This window comes from Budorcas taxicolor, chromosome 3, assembly GCF_023091745.1.
Source record: "Budorcas taxicolor isolate Tak-1 chromosome 3, Takin1.1, whole genome shotgun sequence".
NCBI classification, from domain to species: Eukaryota; Metazoa; Chordata; class Mammalia; order Artiodactyla; family Bovidae; genus Budorcas; species Budorcas taxicolor.
In genome coordinates this window covers 75,336,574-75,348,773 of record NC_068912.1, presented here as the reverse complement: position 1 = coordinate 75,348,773, position 12,200 = coordinate 75,336,574, and the positions used below count along the sequence as shown (strand labels likewise).

The 12,200-nt window shown below is 31.1% G+C and overlaps 1 protein-coding gene across 1 annotated transcript in view; it reads left to right on the top strand.

Moving 5' to 3' along the window:
* The window catches only part of LRRC7 (leucine rich repeat containing 7), a 492,466-nt gene that overhangs the window by 199,765 nt on the left and 280,501 nt on the right, over window positions 1-12,200 (top strand). Inside the window, exons 5-6 of the mRNA XM_052637059.1 lie at window positions 5,726-5,815; window positions 10,153-10,209. Of these exons, the coding sequence (XP_052493019.1) occupies window positions 5,726-5,815; window positions 10,153-10,209 (147 nt within the window). The remainder of the gene's footprint in view (window positions 1-5,725; window positions 5,816-10,152; window positions 10,210-12,200) is intronic.

Sequence of the window (12,200 nt, the reverse complement as noted above, 5' to 3'; positions counted from 1 at the left end):
CTGGGGAGTACCTCTTTCAGTATCCGATCATTTTGCCTTTTCATACTGTTCATGGGGTTCTCAAGGCAAGAATACTGAAGTGGCTTGCCATTCCCTTCTCCAGTGGACCACATTCTGTCAGACCTCTCCACCATGACCCGCCCGTCTTGGATTGCCCCGCGGGCATGGCTTAGTTTCATTGAGTTAGACAAGGCTGTGGTCCTAGTGTGATTATATTGACTAGATTTCTGTGGGTATGGTTTCAGTGTGTCTGCCCTCTGATGCCCTCTTGCAACACCTACCATCTTACTTGGGTTTCTCTTACCTTGGGCGTTAGTGTTATTCAAATTATCAACTTTTCTTTGAATCATTTCTGGTATTTTGTGTTTTTAGGGATATGTATATTTCATATGTTTTCAAACTCATGGCATCTTATTTTCCATATTATTTTATTAGCCCTTAAATCTATAAGGTCTCTAGTGATGCTCTCTGTTTTGTGTCTTTTTTCTTTTTTATTTGATGAGTTATACTAGAGATTTATTAATTTGCTCTATTAAAACTAGATTGAGGTTTCATTTTTCTTTCCTGCTTTCTGTTTGTTTTCTTAGATATAAGAAATCTACATGGTAGTTAAGTCATGAAAACCCTAGAAAATGAAAGTTACAGTTTTAAGTGTTATATTGCTAGGTTTAGTTTTAGATGTGAACTCTATAGTATAGTCTGAATGCCTTAACCGAGTCAGTGGTGAAAATTATTACAGTAAAATTGAGAATAACAACTTCTCAAAAAGTTGAAGACCATCATTTACTGAGAACCTAGCATATCTCAGGCTTTTAGACACATTATTTCATTTTTGTCTTCACCGAAAATATGAAGTAGAAAAATAGTATCTACATTGTTTTTTACATATGGAAATACACAAGGATAGTATAAATTCCTGGATTTCTTTTATTATATTTCACAAATCCTGGGGGAACAGTTTGATTTTGGTTTACATTAAAAGATACATTTTGAAAAAATTGAACTTTCTTAATACTCAACAATAAGAAAATTGCTAATAAATTATCATACATCTTCCACATGGATATGAAGATTGTATATAGGGTGATTATATGTCTCTGCTCAGGTCTTCCCAGTTTATATGTCATGATGTGGTATGATTGCTAATAGTTCCCTCTACAACGGAGCAACTGAACTGAACTGAACTGAACTGAAACTCTAAAAAATGTCCTAGTTTGATTGATAGATTATAATCACTCTGATTTACAGCAAAATTGAAAGATAATAACAAAGTAAAGGGAGAAATCATGATACAAGTTTGCAGTGATGTTAAAATAATTAATTGGAAATTAGATAAAAAATAAATGCATTAAATGAAAATAATAGTTAAAATGTTCTCTGATAATGTTATGTTAATTTTATAACTTTAAGGTTATAAATTATAATGTTTAGATGCAAAATACCTTTCTAATTAGACCAGAGGATTTTACACTGGCTTCTTAATCACAACTTATAGCTCCTAAAATTTTAATTTGGTTTGACATTCTAATGGAGGTCAAATGCCTGTAATATGTTTTCATTAAACTTCTAGTGTAAACACATTTAAAAAAGAAAAATGTTGAAACAAGGATGTCTGCAGCCAATCTTAATTTGTCTATTCCAACAATAAATTTAGCACTAATAAAAGTATTTAAATTAGTATTCTAGTTAATATTGAAAAATTAGAATAAAAGCAATAAAAACAAAAGTAATACTATCACTCCTATTTAGTGAGTCTTATGGAGCAGATAATCATTTAACTCTTTGAAGCAACTCTGAAAGTGGATATTAGTCTTATCATTTTACAAAAAAAAAGGAAACTGAGTCTTACAAAGATTAAGTAATTTGCAAAAGTCACAGAGATGAATAATTGAAAGAACTGTGATTCAGACTTAGATCTTCTAACATCAATGTCCATGTGCTCAAGCACTAAATATTTTGGGTGTCTGATTCTAGTATCATTTATTTATTATAATTTGAATATGCTACTTTTAATTTAAGCCATTAGTGAAATGAAAATGTTTCCTTAGAGAAATTATTTATCAGTATATATATTTTTTAAATGCTTTGAATTTTAAAATTAATCTGTCCACTATGGAAAGCTACCAGTTACTCTAGGAACATGAAAGTATTTCATTAGACTTCACTTAGTGTAAACTGTTGGATTCCATTGAATATCTTGGAGGAGGATAAAGACAGCCTGTAGTTTTCATCTTGTTTAAGTTTAACCTAGCTTGTTAAAGAATATCTTCCTCACAGGTTCTTGTGTGTTCCTCCAGAAATGGTGATTTTGACAAGTGAAACCATTAAAACTACAAAAACATACCATAAAGTTAATAATAAATAAAGTTGAATTTTTTTAGCAGATCTACTGACTATATATTTTTCAAATAATATGTTTTCAAAGTACAATACTAGGTCTTGAGGAGATTTTAAAAATTCCTTCTCAAAGAATGTAATTTAGCTCTGGAATAAAAAATTCTTAACATTTGTGTAAACTTAATTGTCATAGCATTTTGCTAAATCTATAAATATAATGCTGTGGAGAAGGTAAGGAAGAAGGCATTAATTTTGAATCTCAGTGCAGAGTGACCATTCAACAAATTCTTGTTTAAATAAATTGAAATTTTAAAATGTGCATGCTATTAAACAAGACATACTGTATAAATGTACCCCTTAATCCTGCATTTTTAAAAAGAAAGATTTGATATAAAATATCACCCCATCTCTGTTTATAAGCAGACTGAAAAAACTATCTTACATTCCATTCTGATTTTTCATATAACTTAGTTTTGGCAGTCCAGTCTTGCAGTTGGAATCTGCCCAATGTAATCAATTCTTAAATCCTTAGAGAAGTGTTCTATGTAACAGCCAGATTTTCCTGCATCATAAACTTTCTCAGAGAGGTACCATAAAGAAATATATTTTTCATCAAAAGAAGTAGTATAAAGTAGTATCATTTAGTGCATACATGGGTAGAATAATAGACTAAGGTAAGCTGGGTTTTCCAAGCTGTCCTTATAACTAAAAAATTAGTATTTTTAAAGAATTTTTATTTAGTAATAGTTATGATGTTAATATTAATTTTTAGATCAAAAGTCTTAGCATTCTTCTCATTTTACACATATTAATCTTCTTTTTTGAGAAACCATAAATGATTTCTTTTCTTGAATGATTATAGGAACAAAAAGAACATCAAAGTAAAATAGTAGTTAAATTGAATTGTAATCTGTTGAACATCTGTGCCATTTTCATGAAAACTATTATACTACCAGGATATGAGCTCTAAAGTAGTTAAGGAAGAAAAACATAGAGAAAAACAAAGATTTCCAGTAGATTCTTTTTTACTTTTATAAGATAAAATGTATACCTATGAGTCAAGCATTAAATATCCTCTGAAACCTGTCCCCTACTGATACTCTCAAATATAAACTACTAATACTCTTATTCATAAAATATTCTCCCTAGAACCCATGTTCTCTTTGTAACCCATCTCAGGTGAATTTTTACCTCTTCATTGTGGCTCTGACTTTCCCCAACCTCCTTTTCCCCTCTTCTCTGCTTTTATGAATCCTACCTCCGTTTGGAAGCAAATTTATGGAAGCATCCTCTAAGAAGTCATATACAAACAATCGAGCTCCAAAATACAAAGTGAAGCAAGATGTTTGTAGCAAAAATAATCCATATAAGATCAGTGTCTTAAGAGTGTATAAACAATTCCTACTGAATCGATATAAAAATATTAATTGTGTTTAGTTTGGGTTCCTCAGAAGAAAAGTTTAGAGAAGAATTCAAGCAATATATTTAAAAAATGATATCAGGAAATATCAATTAAGGATATGTTATCAAGCTATTTACTAGTATGGACACTGGACCTTAAGCTTTCTGAGGAACTCTGGGAAAGAGTTTAAACACACATCACAGATTTGGGTGAGAGAGCTGAGGTATTTATACTCATGCTAATCATTAGCTGAGAGCTTTTCATAAGGATATTAATCTCTTCTAACCATCAATATTATTTAAGTAATCTCTTGCTCACCAGTATATATGTTCAAAAATAAATAGAATATATAATAGAAATATAGACAAAAACTAGAAACAACTGCAATGTTCAATTAGATGAAGAATGATTAATGAATTGTGATATATTCATACAATGGAATACCATGGTATGGTGATCAGTCATCTACATCTAAATGAATGAATTTGACTTAACTAATGAATTATTTAATAATGTGAATTATTATAAGTCCCATAAAAATATTCATAGTATGATTTGATTTAGATAATATTAAAAAAACCAAACCACATGACTTTTTCTCAGGGATTTAAATAGGTGTAAAACTCCTTAAAAAACAGAAAAGTAACCATCATCTAGGAATTTGTGGAGCAAATAGAAAGATGTAGTCAGGGAGGGACAGCCAGAGGGTTTTAAGGATACTGGTTCTATTTGTTAAATTGTATTGTGGGTATGCATATACTCTTTTATATACATAAAACATTTCATAATAAAAGATTGGTCAGAGGAAGAGAAACCATGGAGTGAAACTCAGATCTAGTGTTCCAGGAGTAGGAAGAAGAGCAGGGAAGTGGTATAGTAGAAGCCCAGAAGGAGAGGACAATCAGTGATGACAACTGTTGCTGGGCAGTGTGGGTTATGAAATAAAATGAAGTTAATGAAATTGGAATTTAGAGGTCATCAGAGGCTTTGGTGAGTGCAGTATCAGTAACAGAGTTAGAGTAGATGTCAGAAAACAATGGCTTGAGAGAAGTAAAAAGTAGTCACTAGAGGCAGCTTTTTAAATAATTTTGTCAGTAAAAACAAGGAAGGTCATAGATTATAATTTGAGGAGAAGGCATATTTGGACACTCTTTAAAAATATTCTGTGAAAAAGTATAGTCTTGTCTAAAGTGTAGAAAAAGGCATTAAAATGTTTAAATAGAAATTAAATTAATAAAAAGTCAATATCTTTTTAAGAAAAATCCTTGAGTTAAATCATTTTGGTAAAAATGATTTAAACATTTCAAATAATTACTTTATCTCACTGATAAGATTGTTCCCAAAGGATATTTTCTAAACTTTTAAATGACTCTTAAAGTCTTTAGAATTCTATTTATTATTTTAATATTCTTGTTCATTTTTAGTGTGCATGAATCAGGTCAGTTTGAATTATAATGCATGTATCTGTTGGGCCTGCATTAAGGAAATTATTAATTAAGGGACAAAACACTCTTTCCTTTCTCATTTTGGGCACCTTTAGCCATCAGTGTCGCAAACTCCACACAACTTCTAATGATTAAGTGAAAGAGTAGATAACCTTGCCTGACTATACATGTGAATTTTCTAATGAGAAGAATCATAAATTTGAAATTATAAAAGATAGCATACATCTTGAAATTTCCATAAAAATATCTCACTGGTGTGTATAGTGCCAGGGTAACAGTAAGAAATGATGCCGCTGACTTTGGCAGTGACATAAATCTCAGCATAGGAGAGCAGTGTGGAGGGGTGAATGCCATTTATTTTAATAACAGGCAAAATTTTCAAGCTGTAACAACATGCTCAATAAATTCTTCCATTACTGTGATACCAAAGGAGAGTTGAAGAATGTATTACACTTCTATTTTTTCTCCTTAGAGATATATATTTTTGTTCTGTTTCTATGGCAACATCTACGCAGTGACTAAACCTTTAACTCCTTTCTAGACTCCCTGATGGCTTCACGCAGCTTCTAAATCTGACCCAGCTCTACCTGAATGATGCCTTTCTTGAATTTCTTCCAGCCAATTTTGGAAGGTAAGAATAAGAACTTTAAATGATACAGTTTTATTTCACTTTAGGTAAGTACTTAACCACCATCAGTAGGTGAGGCTTCAAAAGTGACCCCTGTAATTAAAGATACCCTCACTTTTATCCAATAAATGAGACCATGCCAATTAATGAAACATTTTTAAAAAATAAAGTAAAATTAGGTCTTTACATGTCATTAATAATCAGATTCCAGAGGAATTAAAGAGTTAAATATTAAAAAATAATATCAGAAATGATCTGGAAAAATATACATATGTATATTTTTGACACAGGTTAGATAATACTTTTATAGCATAGAAAAAAAGGAAAATACCATAAATGGATATATTTGAATACATACATGCCTTTAAAATAAAATAATATTAGAAAATATTTTAAATATTAAGGTAATAAATAGGAAAATGTTTCTACCATATATGCAAGGCAAATTAGATCCTTAACTTATAAAGAATTCTTTCAAAAGAGTATAAAGTTAAGATCTCATTAGAAAAAATGGGTAAATAACATGTGGAAGCAGTTCATAATAAGTGTACAAGTTGAAAACACAAAAAATGTTTATCATAAATAATAAAATAATACAAATTAATATATGAATAAAGGGCCTTTGTGCTCTAAGCATATCACAGAAACTGTAAAACTATTTAGAGTGTGAGGAAAAAGATAACTTCACACTGCTGATGAAATTGCAGAATGTCATGTACTCTGTGCAGGGCAGTGTGCTTTAAAAGATGTGAAAATATTTATAACCACTGCCTTTGTAATACATTTCTAGAAATGTATCATCATATATCACACTAGGATTTATGGACAAAGATGTTTATCGTTATTTACAATATGAAAAATTTGGAAGCACACATCCATCTAGGAGATTGCTTGAATATATTATGGTACATCCATATGACAATGTAGCAATTTATAATCTTGACTAGAGACATATCTTTTAATTTCCATGATGTTATGTTTAAAGCTTATCATAACTATATATAAACTGTGTTTCCCATATGAATATGAATATGCAGGAGATAAAATAATTTCCTTGGAAGGGAAATTATGGAAGGTTTTTATTTTCATCTTAAATTCTCAATATTTTCTAGGTGTTCTAGACTGAACATTTTTCATCTTTATTGAGATATAATATATAGCACTGTATGAACTTAAGGTATACAACATAATAATGACAAATTTATCACAAAATGATTAGCACATTAAATTTAGTTGACATCTATTACTTTATATAATTATGAAAAAACATTTCCTTGTGATGAAAATTTTTAGAATTTACTCTTAGTTACTTTGAGATACATTGGACACTATATAGCAGTATTAGCTATAGTAATCATGCTATGCATTACATCTCCAGTACATATTTATTTTATAAGCATAAAGTCATATCTTTTGATGACAATCAACCATTTCTCCTTCCCCTACCTCTACCTCTGATAACCACAAATCTGACCTCTTTTCTGTAGTTATTGTTTCTTCTTAGATTTCATATGTGAGATCATAGAGTGTTTGTCTTTCCCTGTCCAACTTATTTCACTCAGCATAATGCCCTTAAGGTCCATTCATGTCATTACAAATGGCAGGATATTCTTCTTTTTATGACTGATATATTCCACACACACACAGGTTTTCTGTATCCATTCATGTGTCAATGGTAACTTTGTTTCCATATAAAGGCTATTTTAAATATAAAAGATATACTTTAAAAGTTAAGATATTTTAAGTTTTTTGTTAACTGCCTTTTTCTAAGTGATCATCTCAAATTTTTCAAATAACTGACTGACTGTACCTCAACCTCCTCCTCTGGGAAGAAGTTAATAAATGACATTAAGAAGAACTCAGTGAAATAATGAAGTCCTTTAACAGGTAGCAGCCTCTATTTGCATATAGAAATCACCTCAAAAGTTTTTTCCAAATTCTCTTACTTTTGTGGATCATGATTTCATAATATCTACGAATACCATACACTCAGACAGTTATGAAAATTCACAGATATTCACAAGAGCATATGCCTAGTCTCTAAATGAATTAATATTTCACCATTTGTTCATATAAAGTAGATTTTCATTCTGGTACTGGCCACAACCACAAGTATACTTTTGGTTTATTAAATCATAAAATGTTTAATTATCTCCCTAAAATACATTATTTGCTTTAGCATTTTGTTAGTTCTCTTTACTAGTCCTAATACAAGGGAAGAAATCTGGGCAAATATATAACTTAATACCCAAACCACTTCGAATTAGATTTCAATTTTATGTAAATTATCTGCCACAAAATGCTCCATTTTATTATTGTAATCTAACAAGCTTTTGAACCTTCAGCTGGATAATTTGACAAAGAACATTTAATATACTTTCTAAAACCTAAGATTTAGTACCCCTAAAGGCCAAATTAAGTCATAAAATGTTATTACTCTAGTACAGATACTAAGATTTTAGATACATAAATGTTTAAGAAATGTCTTTTACTAGTGATATCCCATGCTCTGAAGAACTGAGACAATTTGTTTCAAATACAGATTAAGAGTTATAAGATTAAAGTTAAATTGGAAACTTGATAGAACTCAAAACCAAAAGGAAATGGGAAGAGAACTAGTTGACTACCTAAAAGCACAGTAAATATGGGACACTGTAGGTTAAATAGTTCAAACAGTGAAATATTCCCACAGCGCTGAGAATTTGGATAAGTCATTTAATATTTGTCCTAAAATAGCCACAACTGAGTAAATTGTAAAGCTCGCTTATAGACATTAGCAGGCTTCCCTCATTGTTCAGCTAGTAAAGAATCCACCTGCAATGCAGGACACCCTGGTTAGATTCCTGGGTTGAAAAGATCCCCTGGAGGAGGGCATAGCAACCCACTCCAGTATTTTTGCCTGAAGAATCCCCATGGACAGAGGAGCCCGGTGGGCTAGAGACCGCGGGGTCACAAAGAGTCGGACATGACTGAGCGACTAAGCACAGCACAACATAGACATTAGTAACAACACTGCCCCAGATTGCAAACATTAACAAGTAGTTAAGTGTGAAATGCATTCCTAATCACCCAAGTATTTTGCAAGCATCAGAAAATGTAAGCACCTCTCATCCACTTCACTTGATTTTCCCAACTCTAGTACTATCATAGGACAGATGATACGACAGGATTTTAAATGTGCATCTACTTGAAATGTTCACATCTCAGGCTCAGAGTCCATTAAATATGCTATATTATGCCATATATATGGCACTTTTCCCAGTATTTAATTAAAGGTAACAGTAACTGTCATGGTCTTTGCACAGGTTGAAAAGAATTTCCAGATACAAGGCAGAATGACAGTAGAATAGAGTTTATTAGAGCAGGAGACGCTGTTAGAACAGAGAGCTGGCTCATGGGAGAGCCAACTCCTTTCGTGGTTTAGTAGCCAAGTTTTATAGTCTCAACACAAAGAAAACTATTGCTGGAAGACTGGCATTAGGTGATTGGTTAGGGTGCTATAGGGTGAGTATGAAGGTGGATATTTTTACCTAATATGGGGTCAGGGAATTAGCCAGTTTAGATCAGAGGGGCTCATAGCAAAAGTCAGTGTCTGGAACTAGAGCTCAGTCAGTTCTGCAGATGACTTTGGTGCGGCGTTCCAGATCTGTGGCCTTGGTAACAAGACTTTACAACTATGACCTTGGTATAGGGCTCCACAGGAATAAGTAACACTCACTAAAACTTACAGTGTGCCACGTATTATGTTTTACATGTATGATGACATCATTTAACATTCAAAACCATATAAATTTTGTACTATTACTACATACTCATTACAGATGAAGAAATTGGAGTTAGGAGGGGTTGATTAATTTGCCCAGTGTCATAGGGATAGAATACAAAGAGTCTGGATTTCACCCGGATATACCTGACCACAAAGCTCAAGCTTTTAACCACTATGCTTTATCACTTGCTTTAAAAATCCATTTGTCATCTCTTGAGGGAAATTGTTACCATGTTTCAGTGAACTCAGTACTTAGTATTTAGTAAATATTCAATAATTTGAATGTATATGATTAAACAACAGTGAATGTATTTTTATAAAACAGAAAATTTAGATGATTAAGACAGTGATATCTGCAAGATTTTAGGAAAGTTTAGGAAAGTGGTATTTATCATTCTCCAATATTGATACAACCCTACTCATAATCAATTTATATAATTCTTAAAGATCTAAACCATGGTTTTTAATGTTTGGACATTGTCATTTGGTTAACACAGTAACAATTTCGTTTACCATAAAAATATTGTTTTATAGAGAAATATCAAGAAACAAATTTTTAAATTCATTTCTACAGACTTGCCAAATTGCGGATATTGGAGTTAAGAGAAAATCACTTGAAAACTCTACCAAAGTAAGTGACTGAGTATTTTTGAAATTTTTAATGGTGATTTTTCACTAGTAGGAAGAAAAAGGACTATTTTTATTTTAGCTATGTTTTGTCATTATGATTGAGTTAATTTTTCTACAATATCTTTCTAGGGGCAGAAAAGTACAGTATACTATAAGAGATTCATATTAAGTAAGAATGCATCCTGCCTTATAAAATTGTATAATTACAAGTAAAAATGGGAAGAATCCATTTAAGATTCTTGTCATAACTGAACATACGTACCAGGAAGTTACTGCCTTGAAACCTATGAAACTGACATTTCTATGACCCTCAAACAATCACCAGTTTCAAATGCTTAACTTTTCAAGCTAATTTATGGATTGTGATAGTTTTCAAATAAAAAATATAAAAGACATTTCATAAAAATGAAGTTTTTCTAGAGATCCTATAGTGACTTGGCAGAAAATATGTATTTATACATTCTTCAAACTGTACCTGTATATAATAGTCTATGTAAAATATGGTTTACATAAAAACACAGGATAGTTTTGCATAAAACCATCACCAAAATTTTATACAATGTTTAGTTTAATAGAATTGTTTGTTCCATCCTGTTTTGCCTTATTTATATCTAATAATAGAATGTGTGCTATGTAGAAAAAATATTTCTGAAAGTCAAAATTTATTTAAAGTGGGGATTATTGTTACTCAGATAAATTATTATGATTTGTATGTGTTACATTTACAATATTGAAAGTACTATCTTGCTGTTTCAACCCTCCTGCAGTATTGCATAAAAACATTGAGTACAGTGATTAATTCTTCAAGCATATCAGCAGGATTCAGTGACATTTCATCTGCTGAACCAAAACTTAATTTTATTTTCCTCTTTTTATATTCTTTCTCTATGCAAACTACACTGAATTTCATTGATTTTTTTTTCAGACAATATAGCAATAAAATACTCTCAAATACATTTTGATACATAAATATGCATGAAAATTCTATCAGTACAATATAAAACTTCCAATAATTACATGAATTTCATTAAATATATCCACAGAGATTAAACATCAGTTCATTCCTCCATAAGTGGTAGACAAGGGGAGAACATGAAAAGTAGGAGATGTCTCTGTATCTAGACACCCTGCCTTTTTGAGTGGTTTTTTGCTAAGCCAAAGCATTATACATAGGTTAATGGAAGGCACCTCTTCTATATTGGGGGCACAAACAGAAATGTAAATATAATTGAGTGTTATTTATCCAGCATTAATCTACTGCAAATTCATTTCTATCCCCCATGTTTTCAATGTCTACATTTAAAGTAGAGTGGAAACAAGCTAAGTACAAGCTAAACTATGGTGAAACAGCAGTTGTTTTGTTCCTCTAAATATAAACATTTGAGTTACGGAGAAAATATTGATGGTGTAGAAAAGATTCCTTTCCCTTCTGCTCTTAAATAACAATTTTGACATAAAGTAATAAATAAATCTGACACAGGTTTTCAAATGTGTATTTTTAAATATACATTTTAAATATAAATTAAAGCTTGACCATAGATTGTTAATACAGTCTTTATATGAGATAGGTGAGTGGACATTTCAGAGTAATGAATAACAATGCTCATAATTGGTACACGGGTATTCTGTAAATTGTGAGACTGAGTATCAGTTATCAAACAAAATTCAAGCAAGTAGAATAATAGGCATTTAACTTCGTCATTGAAAAAGTGTAAAGATATGTAGAAATGAAACTGCGTCTTCTTGGTGGACTGTTTGCATTTGTACCATTAGTATAGCTGTTACAGTTTTTACATTTTAAAAATCTTCAGTTATTTTCAATCTAGTGTGCTTAATTTTTACTTTATAGACAAGGACATGCATAATATATGGAGAACTTTATCTTATTTTGATGTCTACAAAAATTAGAGTTGCAAAAAGTTCTGTCTTGAAAAAAATTAACTGTGCTTTCAGTATGCTTTATCCATAGTGCTTTCTGATCACCAGTCTAGA